We start from the raw sequence: 20644 nt of genomic DNA on the forward strand, positions 1-20644 counted from the left end.
TATTAACGCTTCTTTAAATGTTTGGTAGAATTCCCCTGTGAAGTCATCCAGTCCCAGACTTTTGTGTGTTGGGAGTCTTTTGATTACTGATTCAATTTCAATACTAATAATCAATCTATTCAGATTTTCTGTTTCTTCCTGATTCAGTCTTGGAAAACTGTATGTTTCTCGGAATTTATCCACTTATCCTAGGTTGTCCAATTTGTTAGCAAATTACTGTTTGCATTATTCTCTTATGATTGTATTTCTGTGATATCAGTTGTAACTTCTATCAGTTGTAACTTCTCTTTCATTACTTATGTTTTAAATTTGAGCACTCTCTCTTTTTCTTAATGAATCTGGCTAAAGTTTATCAATTTTGTTTATCTTTTCAAAAACACAGCTCTTAGTTTCATTTATCTTTTCTGTTGTTTTTTGGTCTCTATTTTATTTATTTCCACTCTGATCTTTATTATTTTTTTCCTTCTACTGACTTTGGACTTTGCTTGTTCTTCTTTTTCTAATTCCTTTAGAGGGAAAGTTAGGTTGTTTATTTGAGATTTTTCTTTTTTCTTGAGATAGGCTTCTATTACTATAAACTGCCCTCTTAGAAATGTTTTTGTTGTGTCCCATAGATTTTGGACGTTGTGTTTCTATTTTCATTCATCCCAAGGTATTTTTTGACTTCTTCTTTAATTTCTTTGTTGACCTAATGGCTTTTTTATTGTATGTTTTCAGTCTCCACTTGTTTGTGTTTTTACCAGTTTTCTTCTTACTATTGATTTCTAGTTTCACACTGCTGTGGTCAGAAAAGATGCTGGATTTAATTTCAATCTTTGTAAATTTACTGAGACTTCTTTTGTGGCCTAGCATGTGATCTATCCTGGAGAATGTTCCATGTGCACTTGAGAAGAATGTGTATTCTGCTGGTTTAGAATGTAATATTCTACAGATATCTATTAAGTCCATCTGGTCTAAAATGTCATTTAAAGCCAATGTTTCCTTATTGATTTTCTGTCTGGATGATCTATTCATTAATGTGATTGGGGTAATTAAAATCCCCATTGTATTACTATCAATTTCTTCCTTTATGTCTGTTAATATTTACTTTATATATTGGGTGCATAAATATATTGGGTGCATACATGTTAACAAGTCTAATATCCTCTTCTTGGATTGACCCCTTTATCATTATTTAATGTCTTAAATTGTCTTTTGTTATAGATTTTGTTTTAAAGTCTATTTTGTCTGATATGAGTACTGCTACCCCAGCTTTTCATTTCCATTTGCATGAAATATCTTTTTTTAATCCCTTCAATATCAATGGGTGTGTCTTTAGCTCTGAAGTGAGTGTCCTGTAGGCAGCATATACATGGATCTTGGTTTTTTAATCTAATCAGCTATCCTATGTCTTTTGATTGGAGCATTTAGTCTACTTACATTAGAAGTGATGATTAATAGGTATGTATCTACTGACATTTTGTTACTTGTTTTCTGGTTGTTTTTGTATTTCTTTGTTCTTTTCTTCTTTTAATCTCTTCTCTTTGGGTTTGATAACTTTTTAAGTATTATGTTTGGGTTCCTTTCTCTTTGCTTTTTGTGTATCTACTGTAAGTTTTTGATTTGCAGTTATCATCAGGTTCATATATATAAATATATCTATTTGTTTTAGAATGATAGTCATTTAAGTTCAAACACATTCTAAAAGCCCTACTTTTTTTTACTAAGCCCCCCCCCAACATTTTATGTTTTGGTGTCATAGTTTACATTTTTATGAATAACCTTTAACTGTTTATTGTAGTTATAGTTGATTAATGGTGGATTTTACAATTTTGTCTTTTAACTTTCATAGTAGCTTACTTAAGTGGTTGATCAAGTGCCTTTACAATATATTTACATATACCAGTGTGATTTCTTTCCTTCAAATAAATATTTTCTTATTTTTTGTTATAGGTCTTTCTTTTTCACTTAAAGAAGACCCTTTAACACTTCTTGTAAGGCCAGTTTAGTAGTGATGAACTCTTAGTTTTTGCTTGTCTGGGAAACACTTTGACTTTGTTGGGTAGAGTATCCTAGGTTGTAGGTTTTTCCTTTTCAGCACTTTAAGTATATCGTGCCACTCCCTTTTGGCCTGCAAAGTTTCTGCTGAAAAATCAGCTGGTAGCCTTATGGGAGTTCCTTTGTATGTGACTCTTTGTTTTTCTCTTACTGCCTTTACAATTCTCTCTTTAACATTTGCCATTTCAATTATGATATGTCTTCATGTGGGTCTGTTTGGGTTCATCTTGTTTGGGACTCTCTGTGCTTCTGGACCTGGGTATCTGTTTCCTTCTTCAGGTTAGGGTTCAGCCATAATCTCATCAAATATGTTTTCTGCCCCTTTCTCTCATCTCCTTTTGGGACCCCTATAATGTGAATATTAGTATGCTTGATGTTATCCTACAGATCCCTTAAACTATACTTAAAAAAAGTTTTTTTTCTTTTTGCTGTTCTGATCATGTGATTTCCACTATTTTGTCTTCCAGGTCACTTATGCATTCCTCCGTATTACCTAATCTGCTGGTAATTCCTTCTAGTGAATTTTTCAATTCAATTATTGTATTCTTCAGCTCTGATTGGTTCTTTTTTATATTTTCTAGTTCTTTGTTAAAGTTCTTACTGTGTTCCTCTATTCTTTTCCCGAGTTCAGTGAGCATTGTTATTACTATTGCTTTAAGTTCTTTATCAAGTAAATTACTTACCTCTGTTTCATTAGGGTTTTTTTTTTTCTGGGGTTTCTACTTATTCTTTTGTTTGGAACATAGTCATTTGTCTTCTTTGTTTGACTTTCTCTTTTTGTCTCTATGAAATTAGGTGAAACAGTTACCTATCCCAGTCTTAAAGGCATGTCCTTGTGTGGGAGCATCCCCATGCATTCTGCATGTGCCCAGTGGTTTTGGTGGGAGAGCTGGACCTGAAGTGAGCACTAACCATGTCTTCACCTGGGGTGCACTGGCAGCTGCCACCTTAGCAGGGCATGGGGCTAGAGTAGGAAGAGTTAGAACTGGAGCCAGGTGTGAGCTGGGGCTTCTCCCAGGCTTAGAGCAGGCCCAGAGCCAAAGGGGCTGGAGTTGCAAATCTGAGCTAGTGCCACTTCTCCCAAGTGTGATAGCGGTCTCCACTTTGGTCAGAGGCAGGGCTGGGGCCCGAGGGGCTGGAGAGCTGCAAATGTGAGCTAGCTCAGCTTCTCCCTGGTGCAATGGTTGTTACTGCCTTGGTTGGGAACAGCACTAGAGCAGGTGGGGCTGGAGCAGGAGCCCAGTTTGGGCTGGGAGGTGTGCTGGGGCACTCCTGGAAGGACGGACAGAGCATGAGTTGTTTTCAATCTGCTGCTTCTGCACTGGGACTGGGAGCAGGCAAGTCTGTGTACACTCTTCAAAACTGGAGTCTCAGTTTCTATGGCTCTATGATAAGCCCCACTGGTTTTCAAACCAAGTGGGCTTATCTTCCTTGTGCTTGACCTCAGGGCTAGGATGCCCAATATGGGGCTCAAAGCCCTTGATCCTTAGGGAGGATGCCCAAGCCTATGATATCCCCTCCTCTTCTGGTCCACTGACTAGGGGTGTGGGTCCCGATTAGATCACTTCTCCTTCCTTCCTACCAGACTCCACTTTTCTTAATAACCTTGGTTGTAGAAGAGCCATTCTGCTAGTCTTCAGGCTGGTCTCAGAGAGAGATGCTCTATATGTCGTTGTAGTCTTGATGTGTTTGTGGGGGGAGGTGAGCTCAGGGTCTACCTACTCCATCATCTTGATCCCACCCAGTCAAATACTGGAAAATTTAAATTTCTTCCGCTTTCCTAACACTGAATTAAAGGCCAAGTCCGCATGAATTCACCCTTACCCCCTACATCCACCACTTTTCTTCCCCACTGCCCCAAGCTCAAGGTGCCCTTTGGAATCTAGGGCTTTGTAACAGAGAAACATTTTACAGCATTTCTGTTGTTATTGTTTTTAAGACAAGAAACACCTGTTGAACGCAATATGGGGGTAGTGGAAAGAGCATATTCTTTGGGATCAAAAAGATAATTTGGAATCTTGGCTTGATTTATTAACTGAGTGACCTTGAATAACTTCCTTATTTCTCTGAGTCTCAGTTTCTTTCTCTGTAAAAATACACTTAACAACTAAATAACAGGTTTGTTGTAAGGATACTGGAACCTGAAGGAAGTATCACAGGTAATCACTATATGGTAGCCATTATGGTATTATTATTGTGTTTAATCCATACATACCTCATATGCTGTAGGTACTTCAGTATTAAATTTGGAGTAGACTGAAAATATAAATCATATTATATACTCTTGTGTTTCTGAAATTTGTCAGGTTCTCCTGAATCTTTTTAGGTATAAACTAATTTTACAGATCTTCAATCCATGCTTATTTGAATTTTAATGAAAGCAACAGTCTTTACTACTATTACTTTATATAAGTTAGGCCCAGCTGACATGCAGCAAGCTTTTTTTTTTTAACATCTTCATTGGAATATAATTGCTTTACAATGGTGTGTTAGTTTCTGCTTTATAACAAAGTGAATCAGCTATACATCTACATATATACCCATATCTCCTCCCTCTTGCATCTCCCTCCCACCCTCCCTATCCCACCCTTCTGGGTGGTCACGAAGTACTGAGCTGATCTCCCTGTGCTATGCGGCTGCTTCCCACTAGCTATCTATTTTACATTTGGTAGTGTCTATATGTCCATGCCACTCTCTCACTTCGTCCCAGCTTACCCTTCCCCCTCCCCATGTCCTCAAGTCCATTCTCTAAGTCTGCGTCTTTATTCCTGTCCTGTCCCAAGGTTCTTCAGAACATATATTTTTTTAGATTCCATATATATGTGGTGGCATATGGTATTTGTTTTTCCCTTTTTGACTTACTTCACACTGTATGACAGACTCTAGGTCCATCCACCTCACTACAAATAACTCAATTTCGTTTCTCTTTATGGCTGAGTAATATTCCATTGTATATATGTGCCACATCTTCTTTATCCATTCATCTGTCAATGGACACTTAGGTGGCTTCCATGTCCTGGCTATTGTAAGTAGAGCTGCAGTGAACATTGTGGTACATGACTCTTTTTGAATTATGGTTTTTTCAGGGTATATGCCCAGTAGTGGGATTGCTGGGTCATATGGTAGTTCTATTTTTAGTTTTTTAAGGAACCTCCATACTGTTCTCCATAGTGGCTGTATCAATTTACATTCCCACCAACAGTGCAAAAGGGTTCCCTTTTCTCCACACCCTCTCCAGAATTTATTGTTTGTAGGTTTTTTGATGATAGCCATTCTGACTGGTGTGAGGTGATACCTCATTGTAGTTTTGATTTGCATTTCTCTAATGATTAGTGATGTTGAGCATCCTTTCATGACTTTGTTGGCAATCTGTATATCTTCTTTGGAGAAATGTCTATTTAGGTCTTCTGCCCGTTTTTGGATTGGGTTGTTTTTTTTTTTTTTTGATATTTACCTGCATGAGCTCCTTGTAAATTTGGAGATTAATCCTTTGTCAGTTGCTTCATTTGCAAATATTTTCTCCCATTCTGAAGGTTGTCTTTTTGCCTTGTTTATAGTTTCCTTTGCTGTGCAAAAGCTTTTAAGTTTCATTAGATCCCATTTGTTTATTTTTGTTTTTATTTCCATTTCTCTAGGAGGTGGGTCATAAAGGATGTGGCTGTGATTTATGTCACAGAGTGTTCTGCCTTACATTTATAGTGTCTGGCCTTACATTTAGGTCTTTAATCCATTTTGAGTTCATTTTTGTGTATGGTGTTAGGGAGTGTTCTAATTTCATTTTTTTGTTGTTTTTGTTTTTTTGCAGTATGCAGGCCTCTCACTGCTGTGGCCTCTCCTGTTGCGGAGCATAGGCTCCAGATGCACAGGCGCAGCAGCCGTGGCTCACGGGCCCAGCCGCTCTGCGGCACGTGGGATCTTCCTGGACCAGGGCACGAACCCGTGTCCCCTGCATCGGCAGGTGGACTCTCAACCTGCAGCCACCAGGGAAACCCTAATTTCATTCTTTTATATATAGCAGTCCAGTTTTCCCAGCACCACTTATTGAAGAGACTGTCCTTTCTCCATTGTATATTCTTGCCTCCTTTATCAAAAATAAGGTGACCATATGTGCGTGGGTTTATCTCTGGGCTTTCTATCCTGTTCCATTGATCTATATTTCTGTTTTTGTGCCAGTACCATACTGTCTTGATTACTATAGCTTTGTAGTATAGTCTGTAGTCAGGGAGCCTGATTCCTCCAGCTCCGTTTTTCTTTCTCAAGATTGTTTTGGCTTCGGGGTCTTTTGTGTTTCCATATAAATTGTGAAATTTTTTGTTCTAGTTCTGTGAAAAATGCCAGTGGTAGTTTGATAGGGGTTGCATTGAATCTGTAGATTGCTTTAGGTAGTAGAGTCATTTTCACAATGTTGATTCTTCCAATCCAAGAACATGGTATATCTCTCCATCTGTTTGTATCATCTTTAATTTCTTTCATCAGTGTCTTATAGTTTTCTGCATAGAGGTCTTTTTTCTCCTTAGGTAGGTTTATTCCTAGGTATTTTATTATTTTTGTTGCAATGGTAAATGCAAGTGTTTCCTTAATTTCTCTTTCAGGTTTTTCATCATTAGTGTATAGGAATGCAAGAGATATCTGTGCATTAATTTTGTATCCTGCTACTTTACCAAATTCATTGATTAGCTCTCGTAGTTTTCTGGTAGCATCTTTTGGATTCTCTATGTATAGTATCATGTCATATGCAGACAGTGACAGCTTTACCTCTTCTTTTCCAATTTGGATTCCTTTTATTTCTTTTTCCTCTCTGATTGCTGTGGCTAAAACTTCCAAAACTATGTTGAATAATAGTGGTGAGAGTGGGCAACATTGTCTTGTTCCTGATATTAGTGGAAATGGTTTCAGTTTTTCACTGTTGAGAACAATGTTGGCAGCGAGCATATTTAATTAAGCCAGAAAGTAGGTCCACTTTCATCCCTCTTAACCAAGCAAAACTGTTCTTACTTCACAAATTTAAAACTACCCAGACAGGTTTCTCAGCAATGTGTTCACCGTGGTATGAACCTAGCATTAGAGTTCTTATTGCACAATGCACTTACTTGTCCCACGTAATAAAAGTTGCTCTCTGTGTTGAGATGCCAAGACCGACAATTTGATTCATCTGTAGTCCTGCAGCTAAAAATAAAGATAGAAATGATACATTTAAAAGCCCAGGAAGTTTTTCTTTATAATATTATCATATGGAAAAGAAATCATTTAATATAATCTTTAAGAAAAACAACTGGGTTTAGCATTTTAATAACACAATTGGAGCTAATAAATAAAGCATTACCAGGATGATTTTCTAGTATTTTTTTACTTAAAGGGAAAAAAGGTTATAATCTAATAATAATAAAATGGCCTTTTTGCTTTAAAGATTAGAAAAAAACAAACACTACTTAAAGTAAGTCAGATTGTATTTTCTTCTTGATAATATTGATACAAAAAAATTGGATCTTAATTTAAGCAAAGATCAGCCACAATAGAAGCTGGTTGATGGCAACAAGAGAAAGTCCTCAGGGAAAGTAGTATAAATATTGAAGCACAGATCTTATTTTCCACACAAACAGATGCTAGAATGCAAATAAAAACTTGGATTTTTGGAAGGTCCAAATTTCTTAAAATACAGCAGCTCAAGTGTTTTCATGATATTTTTTTAAAAAAGCAATTTATCCCACTAAGCAACTTAGGGACAACTTCAATTTGAGCAATGAGGAAGACACATCACCCCCTTTTTCAGTACTCCTTCCAAAAGTATTTAACCTAACCTGATCATAAGTAAATAATCTGACAACCTCCAAATGCAGGACAGTCTATTTAACTGTTCCGTACTTTTGAAAACTCTCAGTGTAATGAAGAACATGGTCTAGATTAAAGGAGACTAAACAGACTGACTGCTAAAGGCAATGCCTTATCTCTGGTTGGATTCTGGATTGAAAAAAAAGTTATTCAAGACTGAGATAAGAGGGGAATATTGAGGACCAAGTATTAGAAAATATCACTGGGTTAATGTTAAATTTCCTGTGTGATAACTGCATTGTGTTTCCATTTGAGAATACTCCTTATCTTTGGAGGTAATGATGAAGTATTTAGAGATGACAGGTTATTACATCACAACCAACTCTCACTTTGGTCAGCGAACAAGAAAAAAAGTTTGTAGAGGATGGTAATGTAAACACTGTAAAACACATTTGAATCTAGGAGAAAGTACACAGCTGTTCAATGTAGTATTCTCTGAACTCTTTTTTATAGGTTTTGAAATACTTCAAACCAGAAAGGTGAGAAGGAGAAGCAATTCAGTCAGAAAAATGAAGTAAAAGACCTTTTCAAATTTACAAGTCCTCTTTCGCCATATTCTTAAAGAAGATTGCGCTGCAAATGTTCTTAAGGAGCTAAGATTTCAGACCCTGGCTGCGCCAGGAGAGCACTTTGCATTAAGAGGCTGCTCAGGAAAAACAAAACAAAAACTTATTTTACAATAAAGGTAACTCAGTTGTAAACTCCTGAGAGCAGGAACTGAGTGTTGTAACTTTGTTTATAACCCTCTGGTATTTTAAACACAACAGGAAATCAAATTGGCACTAGCTACAACAGGGAACCAAGAGGGAAGGTGAGACTTTAATACTGCAGCTCAAAAAAGAGTTAAAGCAGAGGACAGAGCTGCTGTTACCTTTCCTTGACAAAGTGGTTCAGTGTAAACCACAAATGTCCCCCCCCCAAACTACTGGGAAACTGTGACCCCAATAAAATATTGTATGTATAACTTAGGAAACCCACAAAATTCTACAGACGCCTGAGGAAAACTCTTTATTACACACAAGACATATTTACTGCCTATCTTTACTTCTATAAATCCAATTACCTTTTTTTTTTTTTTTTTTTTTTCTTTTTGCGGTATGCGGGCCTCTCACTGTTGTGGCCTCTCCCGTTGCGGAGCACAGGCTCCGGACGCGCAGGCCCAGCGGCCATGGCTCACGGGCCCAGCCGCTCCGCGGCATATGGGATCCTCCCAGACCGGGGCACGAACCCGTATCCCCTGCATCGGCAGGCGGACTCCCAACCACTGCGCCACCAGGGAGGCCCCCTCCAATTACCTTTGACAGATTCTTTTATTACAGCAACAAACTGAAGCCAGAGAAAATCAGGATCAATTTCAACCCAGCCAGCTTGAGGATGAAGACTTTTTACCTATTTCGGAAAAGAGAAGATTTAGTATAAACAACATTAGATCAAGTCAATAGCATCTGGGTCTTAAGGTTACTGGTTAAAATAACTTAAAACAAGATTTTATTTATTACCTAATTCATTTTTATTGTTAACATGGAAAAAATACGTATATAGGGACTTCCCTGGTAACTCAGTGGTTAAGAATCCGCCTGCCAATGCAGGGGACACGGGTTTGAGCCCTGGTCCAGGAAGATCCCATATGCTGCAGAGCAACTAAGCCCTTGTGCCACAACTACTGAGCCTGAGCTTTAGAACCCGTGAGCCACAACTACTGAGCCTCCGTGCCACAACTACTGAAGCCCACGCACCTAGAGTCCATGCTCCGCAACAAGAGAAGCCACCACAATGAGAAGCCCGTGCACTGCAGCGAAGAGTAGCCCCTGCTCGCCACAACTAGAGAAAGCCCACGCGCAGCAACAAAGACCCAATGCAGCCAAAAAGAAATAAATTAATTAAAAAAATACATATATGAAATAAAAAAGGATACACCAAAATAACAGTTTTCTTCAGTTCATAAGTTTACAGAAAATTTTAGCTTTATTTTATTTTCTAAGTTTACCTTTATTTTTCAGGTTTTCTACAATGAAGATGTGTTGTTTTTGTAATTAAAAAAAAAGTCAAACTAAAAAAAAAACCCTTAAATTAGCAAATAAAGTACTGAGTTCTGTTTCAAGCTATGATGGAGTAAGCACACCCCACCCCCTCTTTCCCACTGAACACAGATATAAAACCTGGACAGAATGCATGGAGCAGCTATCTGTGGACTGCAAAACGTATGCGGTGGCAGGCAGACTGGGGAAGAAGATAAGAATTAGAATATCACTGAACTGGTGGTGAGTTTCCCACTTTTCTTCTGGTACCCCCTGGCCTGGACTCAAGGCAGCCTGAAAACCAGAAGTGGGTATCAGGGTGCAGTGAAAACACCTGTAGAGTTTTTGCTAACACTCAGAGGGAATGCAAGAAATCCCTCACTTTTTTTTTTATCCCCCCCACCTCCATACTTTTATATCCTGGCTATCCCATCGTGGTGGCTGAAGCAGTAACCACAAGCACCCAAAATACTGAGGGAGGTAAAACTTCCTCTCTAATCAGAGGAGCTGGGGGCCCAAGAGGGTAAGGTGAACCCCCCATGGCTTTTTTCTCTCTGTGTGCTCCTAATGCCTAGCCTCACGTGTGGACATAGGAAGTATCCAGCAGAATGGGATAATGAAAGCTCCAGCTTCTGGCAAGAGGACCCAAAAGGGGGAGGCTCAGGGAACCAAAAATCCCAGGAAGATCTCAGAGAGGAAAGAGCTTGGGAAAGCTACTCCAGAAAGCTGTGGATGAATTCCTAGGCTCACCTGGAAGCTGCACGTATATGAATATAATACCAGACAGCATAGCAACGATGTTAAAAGCAGAACTGAAAAAATAGACCACTGCCCAGGTCCCAGACTGACCTCTAGGTGGCACATACTACACAGGGCAGATCCAAATAGTACCTCCAAGATCTTAAAAACAGAATTAACATTGAAACCAAAGTCCAAGGAAGGCTGGTCAGCATTTGTAGACTGAACACAGCTGCATTAACTGCCTACTAAAAGAAAAATATCAACATTTGTCATAAACTTTATACAAGACCCAGAGTCTTATAACATGATAATCAAAATGCCCAGGATATAATCCAAAATTACAAGGTATATTAAGAATCAAAAAAATCTCAGCTTACATGGGAAAAGATAATAGACACCTATACCAACATAACACAGATATCTGATAAAGACTTTAAAGCAGCTATTATAAAAATGCTCCAAGAAGTAAGGGTGAATTCTTTTGAAACAAGATAGAAAGTCTCAGCAAAGAAATAAAAGACATGAAGAAAAACAAAATTTTGGTAATTCCCTGACAGTCCAGTGGTTAGGACTTGGTGCTTTCACTGCCAAGGCCCAGGTTCAATCCCTGGTCGGGGAACTAAGATCCCACAAGCTGAGCAACATGGCCAAAAAAAAAAACAAAAGAAAAAAGAAATTCTAACAACTTCAGGATTAAAAAATACAATTATTAGGGGAGTGGGGGAAATGGATACAAACTTTCAGTTATAAGATGAATAAGGTCTAGAGACCTAATGTACACCATGGTGACTAGAGTTAATAATAATGTATTATACACTTGAAATTTGCTAAGAGAGCAGTTCTCAAGTGTTCTCTACACCCACACACACAAACACACAAATGGTAACCATGTGAGATGATGAGTACCTCATCTGTATACTCATGATGAGTAATTAACATTATGTTATTTAATTAACAATGTATACATATACCAAAACAGCAATTTATATACCTTAAATATATACAACTTTTATTTGGCAATCATACCTCAGTAAAGCCGGAAAAAAATCAATTAAAAAAAGAAAAATAAAATAATTAAAATAAAAAACATACTGGATGCGCTCAATAGTAGAATGGAGATAAGAGAAGAAAGTCAGTAAGCTTAAGGGTAGATCAATAGAAATTCTCTAATCTGAACAACAGAAAGAAAAAAATAATAAAGTCTCAGGGATCTCTGGGACAATGTTTATGTCACCAGAGGCCCCAAAGAAGAAAAGAAAGACTTCAGTGCAGAAAAAAATTACTTCAGGGAAGTAATACTGCAAAAAATTCCCAAGCTCAGTGAAAGATTTAAAATCTAAATATTTAAGAAGCTTAGAAAACTCCTACCAGGATAAGTCCAAAGCACTACGCAGCCAGATCCAGCATAATTCAAATGCTGAAAATTGAAAACAAAACAAAACAAAATTGAAAGCAACCAGACAGATTACATACACAGAATAATGATTCGAATGACTGTGGACTTTCTCATAAGAACCATGAAGGCCTGGAGGAAGTGGCTCAACATCTTTAGAGTGCTAAAAGAATTTCCATCCACAATTCCATATCAAAATCCTAGGATTTTTAATAGATATAGATATGATGATTCTAAAATTTATATGGAAAGGCAAAAGAACTAAAATAGCCAAAACAATGTTGAAAAAGATTGGAGGGATCACACTACGCAATTTCAAGACTTACTATAAAGGCATAGTAATCAAAATAGTGTAATCATTAATCAAAATAGTGTAATCATAAAAATAGCAAACAGATCAATGAAACAGAAGAGAATCCAGAAATAGACCCACATAAGTATGGCTAATTGATTTTTGACAAATATACAAGGCAATTCAATGGGGAAAAGACAGCTTTTTCAAGAGTTGAAACAGACATCCACACGCAAAAAAATTAACCTCAACGTAAACCTCATGTCTTACACAAAAAACTAACTGAAAATGGATCATAGATCTAAATGTAAAATGTAAAACTGTAAAATGCTTAGAGGAAATCACAGCAGAAAATCTTTGTGACTTGGGGTTAGGTGAAGAGTTCTTAGACATGACACCAAAAGTACAATTCATGAACAAAAATACTCAAAAAATGAGCTTCATCAAAATTTAAAATGTTCGCTCTGCAAAAGATATTGTTAAGAAGATGAAAAGACCAAGTACAGACCGGTTGAAAATATCTGCAAATCACGTATTCAACACAAGATTTATATCCAGAAGATATTTTTAAAATCTCAAAACTCAACAGTAAGAAAACAACTCAATTTAAAAATGGCCAAAAGACCTGAACAGGCACTTTATCAAAGAAGATACACAGACAGAAAATATGCACATGGAAATGCTCAGCATCATTAGCAATTAAGTAAATTGCAAATCAAAACCACAATGAGATATCACTACATCTATTAGGATGCCTAAAATAAAAATTACTAACAACATCAAGTGTTGGTAAAGAACAAACAGAACTCATATACATTGCTGGTGGGAATGCAAAATGGTAGAGGCACTCTGGAATTTGGCAATTTCTTGTTAGGTTAAATACTTACTTACCATGTGACCCAACAATCCCACCCTTAGGTATTTAACCCAGAGAAATGAAAACTTACATTCACATTAAAATCTGTACACAAATGTTTATAGCAGCTCTATCCAAAATCATCAGAAACTGGAAACAACCCGAATGTACTTCAACAGGTGAATGAATGTGGTACATCCACACAATGGATTACTACTCAGAAATAAGAAAGAATGAACTATTGATACACACAATATGGATGAATCTCAAAGGCATTCTGCTGAAGAAAGCCCATCTCCAAAGGCTACTTACTATATTATTCCTCTTATATGACATTCTCAGAAAGACAAAAAACTATAGTCATGGGAAACAGATCAGTGGTTTTCAGAGATTAGGTGAGGGAGGAGGGTCTGACTACAAAGGGCTAGCACAAGGGAGTTTCTGGGTTACTTCTACATATGTGCTAAAACTCACAAGACTTATTCACCAAAAAAGTCAACTTTAGGGCTTCCCTGGTGGCGCAGTGGTTAAGAGCCTGCCTGCCGATGCAGGGGACACGGGTTCGTGCCCCGGTCCGGGAAGATCCCACATGCCGCGGAGCAGCTGGGCCCGTGAGCCATGGCCGCTGAGCCTGTGCGTCCGGAGCCTGTGCTCCGCAACAGGAGAGGCCACAGCAGTGAGAGGCCCACGTACCGAAAAAAAAAAAAAAAGTCAACTTTACCATACGCTAATTTAAAAAATACAATAAAAAGAATCTATGGCTTCAAGTTAAAATGATGGCTTGAACATAAGCTTTTTATCTCCAATTCCTCTCAAGACTCCATTAAAATAAAAACATGAAAAAGATTTATGCAAGAAGAGAGCAAGGAAGCTCAGACCAGGTTTTAACGAATGTTTTTAATACAATCAGTTAGTGGGTACAGTAAGTCCCCTACACATGAAAGAGTTCCGTTCCGAGAGTGCGTTGTTAAGTCCAATTTGTTTGAAAGTGGAGAAAAGGGAACACTCTTGCACTGCTGGTGGGAATGTGAAGTGGTACAGCCACTATGGAGAACGGTATGGAGGTTCCTTAAAAAACTACAAATAGAACTACCATATGACCCAGCAATCCCACTACTGGGCATATACCCTGAGAAAACCATAATTCAAAAAGAGTCATGTACCAAAATGTTCATAGCAGCCCTATTTACAATAGCCTGGAGATGGAAACAACCTAAGTGTCCATCATCCGATGAATGGATAAAGAAGATGTGGCACATATATACAATGGAATATTACTCAGCCATAAAAAGAAACGAAATTGAGCTATTTGTAATGAGGTGGATGGACATAGAGTCTGTCATACAGAGTGAAGTGAGTCAGAAAGAGAAAGACAAATACCGTATGCTAACACATATATATGGAATTTAAGAAAAAAAAAGTCATGAAGAACCTAGGGGTAAAATAGGAATAAAGACACAGACCTACTTCAGAATGGACTTGAGGATATGGGCAGGGGGAAGGGTAAGCTGTGACAAAGCGAGAGAGAGACATGGACATATATACACTACCAAACGTAAGGTAGATAGCTAGTGGGAAGTAGCCGCATAGCACAGGGAGATCAGCTGGGTGCTTTGTGACCGCCTGGAGGGGTGGGATAGGGAGGGTGGGAGGGAGGGAGACGCAAGAGGGAAGGGATACGCGAACAGATGTATATGTATAACTGATTCACTTTGTTATAAAGCAGAAACTAATACACCATTGTGAAGCAATTATACTCCAATAAAGTTGTAAAAAAAAAAAAAAAGGAAGTCCAACAAAGTTAGCCTAGGTATCCATCTAACACAATCGGCTATATAGTACTGTACTGTAATAGGTTTATAATACTTTTCACAGAAATAATACATGAAAAACAAACACAAAAAATAAAGAAAACATGTTTAATCTTACAGTATGGTAGCGTGAAAAGTACAGTAGTCCAGTACAACAGCTGGCATCCAGGGGTTGGCATCGAGTGAACAGGCGAGAAGAGTTACTGACTGGAGGAGGGAGAGGAGGTGAGAGACGGTAGAGCTGAAGGATCGTCAGCCATAGGAGACGGAGGGCAAGCTGCACTTTCACTCATGCCTGACGTTGATGGCACAGGCTCTGGTTCCTCGCTGGATTCAATTCTATCTACCCTCTTGAAAAAACGATCCTGTGACGTCTGGGTAGTAGCTCTTTTTTTCTCGTCATAGGTGACCCGGTAGCACTGGACTGCATTCTCAACGACAGCTGCAACCTTTGCGTCCCGTTCTATGTTCGGGTCCTGTGCCTCAAAAACTAACAGCGCCTCCTCAAATAAAGAAAACCCCCTTGCCGTTTCCTGCGCTGTGAATCTCTTCAGTTCTTCAGCAGTAACCTCTACATAACCGCTGCTTTTACACTTACTTCCGAAATAAAGAAGCAAGAAATAAAGATACTGTACTACTTGGGCTTGTACAGTACTGTAAAGTACACAAAAGCACAACCATTTGTAGAGGATGCACGCACATGACAATGTACACCAGACACGTGGACTAACTTATGTGACTGGACATGCGAACGCATGTTCACATCTTTGAAAGTTCGCAATTTGAAGGTTCGTATGTAGGGGACTTACTATACAGGGCTAAGCACAGGAGAGAAAACTGGATACCGCAGTAGCTCCTCAGATTATACCATCTCTCTTCAACCCCTGGCAGATTCTAGGATAGAGCCCTGAAAATTAGAGGTACCTCAGAAGGCTGGGAGGCCAGATGGGGCTGAACAGAGGATCGATTCAGTCTTTCTAAGGATCCTCAGGTCTCCTTGTCCAGCCAGATCCACTGCCCCTCCCTAACCGGGCAGAAGGTGTGAGATTTACTCTCTGGAGGGGTTGAACCAGGGAAGTTCTTTACTTGCAAGTACCAGATATAGCTGAGAAAAGTAAGACATAGTACTGAAAATATGAACAGATAACCAACCAAAGATCACCATTTAAGGAAAACCTCTGACACATAAGAAAAGGCCAAAATAGAGAGAAAAAAAAGGAACTGTGAGAAAACAGTGACAACGTGGGGAGCATGAGGGTGACATGGGGATGATATGAAAAAAGAATCTATTATTCCCAGTGAACTCATTAGAAACAAACAGATTTAACAAAATCTATTCCCCTTCTATCAAACAACATTTCTGTCCTTTCCATGCAGTACTTTCATGACCACAGACTGTAATGGCTCAACTGCAATAAACACTTCCTCACACCAAAAAACTCAACGCGGCCATCATCGCGTCAAGCCTACAAACCAGGGTCTGTGGCACTTCAGGGTCCCTTCCCCCAACTCCACCAACCCAGACAGCTCACCATCCCTAAACATGTCACAATAGTTTAGAAGACCAAACCGAAATTAGATCAAGAATATAATCAAAGCCAAGAAGAAAACGTGTTTTGTTGATTAAAAACAAAAGACAAGAAGACAACAACCAGCGTTTTTCAACAATGTCCAGAGGGTACACAGTATTGGAGACTCCACTGTTTTCTTTGGAGTGGCCTTTCTGTCCTGTTCTTCCAACCAAGATGTTATCATCTTTTACAGTTTCTCACAATGGCATGATGTTTCAATGGGGAACATGATGAACTTTCTTCATTTTGAAAAACTAAAAATATCAAATATTCACATGTGGGATTTCTAACTGTGAATACTACTCTAGTATATAACGCCAATATTTAAGAGTCCATAGCAAGATTTTTTTTAAGTACAACTTATAGAAAAGGGCTAAAAATGTGCCTCTGCTATTAAAAAATGAATGCCATAAGAGATAAAATTAAAGTCTTCTGAGAGACCTAGTACTAGCCTTCTAATGTAAAGGTTCCTGTTTGGGATTTCAATTTTAATTAAAAGACCAACAAAGCCTATTTTGTTCTTATCTCTAAAGGGTGATCTGTTCAGTTCTTCTTTCTCTCCTTTTTAAGCTATTTATTTAGCAATATCAATCAAATCCTATACTAAGACATTTAGGTTACTATTATATATTCTTTCCAACATAATTTAGCAGAGGTGTGATTTTCACTTGAGTAAATAAACACAAGTTCTGTGTCTAATCCATAGAGTCCCATGAAGCAAACTGATTTCCTAATACTTTGATTAAATGCAATTCAGTTATTTATTCTGTACTCACGAAGTAATATGCTTGGTGCTAAGAAGCAGTGTAGACCAACAAGACCATTCTTCCCAAAGAACTCAAGCCATCTGAAGTAAAGGACCAGTTGTTGTTTGGGTTTTTTTCTGATTTGTAATTCATTGTGAACCAACAATTTTTAAGACATAATTAAAACAACTTTCTAGGAAAAAAGAACATACAAAGTAAAATCCCAAATGTTTTATTATTGAGGTCAACAGACATAAAATGACTCTGCCAAGTTGCTACACAAGTTTCTAAATCTTAGTTTCTCTCTCTCAACCCCAGCAGCTGGGAGCCACACTTTCCGAAGCACTGCTGTAAACTCCTATCACAGGTTGCGAGGCACTGCTTTCAACTCCTAATTTAAGACATAGCGCTTCATCCTTTGAGGGCAAGGAATTTTTGTATTTTTATTTACTCACATACCTTTCTAGACACCTTCGCCACAGTTTTGAGTCTGACCAAACCATTCTAGTCTAATGCTGCTCACAGCAATCTTGATTCATCTTTGAGATTCTTACCTCATTTCTAAAAAAATGATTCCCCCCAAATTACATAGCAACTGTGAAACTTGATCTTCTAACAATTTCTGCATCCCTTCGGTTTCAAACACTTCAACTTCTTTGAAAAAAAAATCACTGCTTAAAACAAAAGTACTTTGTGTCTAGAATTGTAAGGGAGACTGTGTGTAAAGTATCATCGTGTTCTGATAAAGACTCATAAAAAGATACGGAGAACATAGTCGCTGAAGGACAGAATCCGCCTTTCAGCTGTCCTTTCGGGTGGGTTTAGGAATGGGGTGTGTGGGTGGTGGGCAGTGTTCCTGCAGAGGTGAACAGAAGAGGGACCAGGGAGCTGCTCTAGTCCCAGCTCCCTGTCCTGGTCCTGAAACCAGAATGAGGAAGTCCTGAAAACAAAAGCTCAAAGCAGTCTTTTGGCTGGACCTGCTCCTGGGCAACCCCTGCGGCTGAAAAACACTTCTAAGGGGATGGGGAAAAGGGTGGGAACCAAGCAAATGAGGGAGTCCAGTGCTGCTGGGAATGGGTCAGGTAACTAATAGCTCCTGTTCCCCCAACACCGCCAACATAAAAAGATGTTGGTATTGGAAAGGAGAGTAAATAAGAAACATCACATGGAATCAACATTATTTTTGGCATGCTGTCAACTGTGTGGAAATCAACACTTCATTAAAACGAGAACAGAAGAATACCAATCTGTTAGTTGCTTTACTAATAACAACTAATGACTTGATAGGTTTCTCAAACCAGAAAAAAGATACTTTCATGAATTGTCAAAGATGGAAATGAGAAAAGTAATGACAACACAGCCTTCAAAACTTGTCCAATACTTCTCATATCTCTGGGAATCAGTTGCTCAGCACTTTGAGAAGCAGTTAATGATGATAACTGAATTACGAACATAAACTTAAATTCCATCAAGATTTGAAAATCCTAAATGTAAATAAAGACAGGGTCGGACGCCTATCAAGGAAGTACAGGAGAAACCAAGCAAGTCACAAAGCACCCTCTGACTGGATACGCGCAGCCAGCCTGCCCTGCCCTGCCCTGCCCCGGGAGTCACCGCAGTCCCACCCAGGTGAGGCCAGAGAGGCGAATCCTCAGGTGAGCGGAAGGGAGTGAGCGGCCCCAGGTCACAAACCGAGCCCCTGCTGTCTTCAGCCGGGACAGGAAGGGCGCACAGGTTTCAACCCTGCCCGGGGAGGGAATGCGGGGACTTGGCCGGTCTCGGCGCGCCGCTCAGGTCGGAGGGCCCGCGGTGCTCCAGGTGGCTGCCTCCAAGCCGGATGAGGAGGTCCCGCCCTCTCGCCCCCCCCGCGACCCGATCCCGGGTGCCCCGCGCGACCCAGACCCGCTGCCCCGACGCCAGCTCCTCGGTCACCTTCTGAGCGCTGGAGCCGCGGATCCGCGCCGCGCGGTCATAGACGTGGCAACGAATCACCGAGCTGCCCACGTCCAGCCCCAGAACGAAGCCTGCGCGCCGCGGGTCCGGCGCGCTCTGCTCGGGGCGCGTCTGCTCCAGGACTGTGGGCGGCCCTGGCATCCCGACCCCCAAACCTCTCCGCACCTGCCTCCAGCCGAGCGGGAGCGCTCTAAACGCCCGTACCTCAGAGGCTGAGCGTTCCCCGCCGGGCCACCGCCCCCGGCCCGCCCCCTCCGCGAGATCCGGGAACGGCCCCGCCCCTGCATCGGGCCCCGCCCCGACGCCATGACGTCACGGCTGCGCAGGAAGCCTTTGCAGGAGCGAGCGCGGTCCCGGCGGCAGTGTGGGGCGCGTGGAGGCGAGCAGGAAAGTGGTGGGTCCCTGGAGTCCCGGGTCACCCGTTCCGCCCGGTTCTCCTAACTCCGGCGGCTCTCAGCGTTGCCCTGGCCCGTAATTTTCGTGATTTCCCTTCTAACTCCACGCACCCTGCGGCAGTGCCTGCATTTCTTTCAACCCAATTACATATTATGAATCTCTATTAAGAAAAATAAAGTGACCTGAAAAGAAATTCAAAATTCCGCTGAAGGTATTCATTAATAAACTGAGGGTTTTCCCCCAAGACTTCTGTCCTCAGAAAACCTGGTCAGGTTTGCACATATAATACACATCAAAAAATACTTGCTAAATGAAATAAACACTCAAATGAGTTGGACATTCCCCAGCCCTCTGGTGGGGAAGAAGGGACAAAGCCAGGGGTGGCTGTTTTTACCATCAAGCTCCACCCCAACGACTGCCTTTTCAGGAACATGAAAGTCCCTCAAGGGCCCTTTACCTTTCACTCCTGCCCAAAGAGCGTGGGCTCTTCCACGCACGGGACAGGAAGGAGGCCTGCGGAAATTTAGAGTTTCCTGCAGTTCTGGTCACCAGCCTCGAGCCCAGGGAGATTCCCATGGGGTGGTCCTTATAGGCGGGGAGTGCGGAGGCGTTAATGCCTGCTTCAGCCACCTTTCCACCATCACCACACCAGCACTCCAAAAAAAACCAGTGTGTGGGGCTTCTCTGGTGGCGCAGTGGTTGAGAGTTCGCCTGCCGATGCAGGGGGCGCGGGTTCGTGCCCTGGTCTGGGAAGATCCCACGTGCCGCGAAGCAGCTGGGCCCGTGAGCCTTAGCCGCTGAGCCTGCGCATCCAGAGCCTGTGCTTCACAACGGGAGAGGCCCGCGAACCACTCCCCACCCCAAAAAACAAAAAAAAAACAGTGTCTGAAAATATTCAATGTCTTCTTTTTGTAAAATTATGAAAGTAACATGGATATGTGCTCTTTGTGAAAAAGTTTCACAGTGCAGAGTGGTATATCAATTAAAAAGTAAGGGGGGGG

At 40.4% G+C, this 20644-nt stretch overlaps 1 protein-coding gene across 3 annotated transcripts in view; it reads right to left on the reverse strand.

The window, feature by feature from the left end:
- Positions 1 to 19402, reverse strand: part of GK5 (glycerol kinase 5) — an 85779-nt gene extending 66377 nt beyond the window's left edge. For all 3 annotated transcript variants that reach the window (XR_014294335.1, XM_082624399.1, XM_082624398.1), the window contains exons 1-3: positions 19227 to 19402; positions 9162 to 9255; positions 7128 to 7203 (exon numbers count right to left, since the gene is read on the reverse strand). Coding sequence is in view for 2 of the 3 variants with exons in the window: in XM_082624399.1 (XP_082480525.1) it covers positions 7128 to 7203; positions 9162 to 9255; positions 19227 to 19388 (332 nt within the window). In the remaining variant the exon portion in view is untranslated. The remainder of the gene's footprint in view (positions 1 to 7127; positions 7204 to 9161; positions 9256 to 19226) is intronic.
- Between the last annotated feature and the right edge of the window lie 1242 nt (positions 19403 to 20644).

This window comes from Mesoplodon mirus (assembly GCF_964341445.2).
Source record: "Mesoplodon mirus genome assembly, chromosome: 6".
In the NCBI taxonomy this organism is placed as follows: Eukaryota; Metazoa; Chordata; class Mammalia; order Artiodactyla; family Ziphiidae; genus Mesoplodon; species Mesoplodon mirus.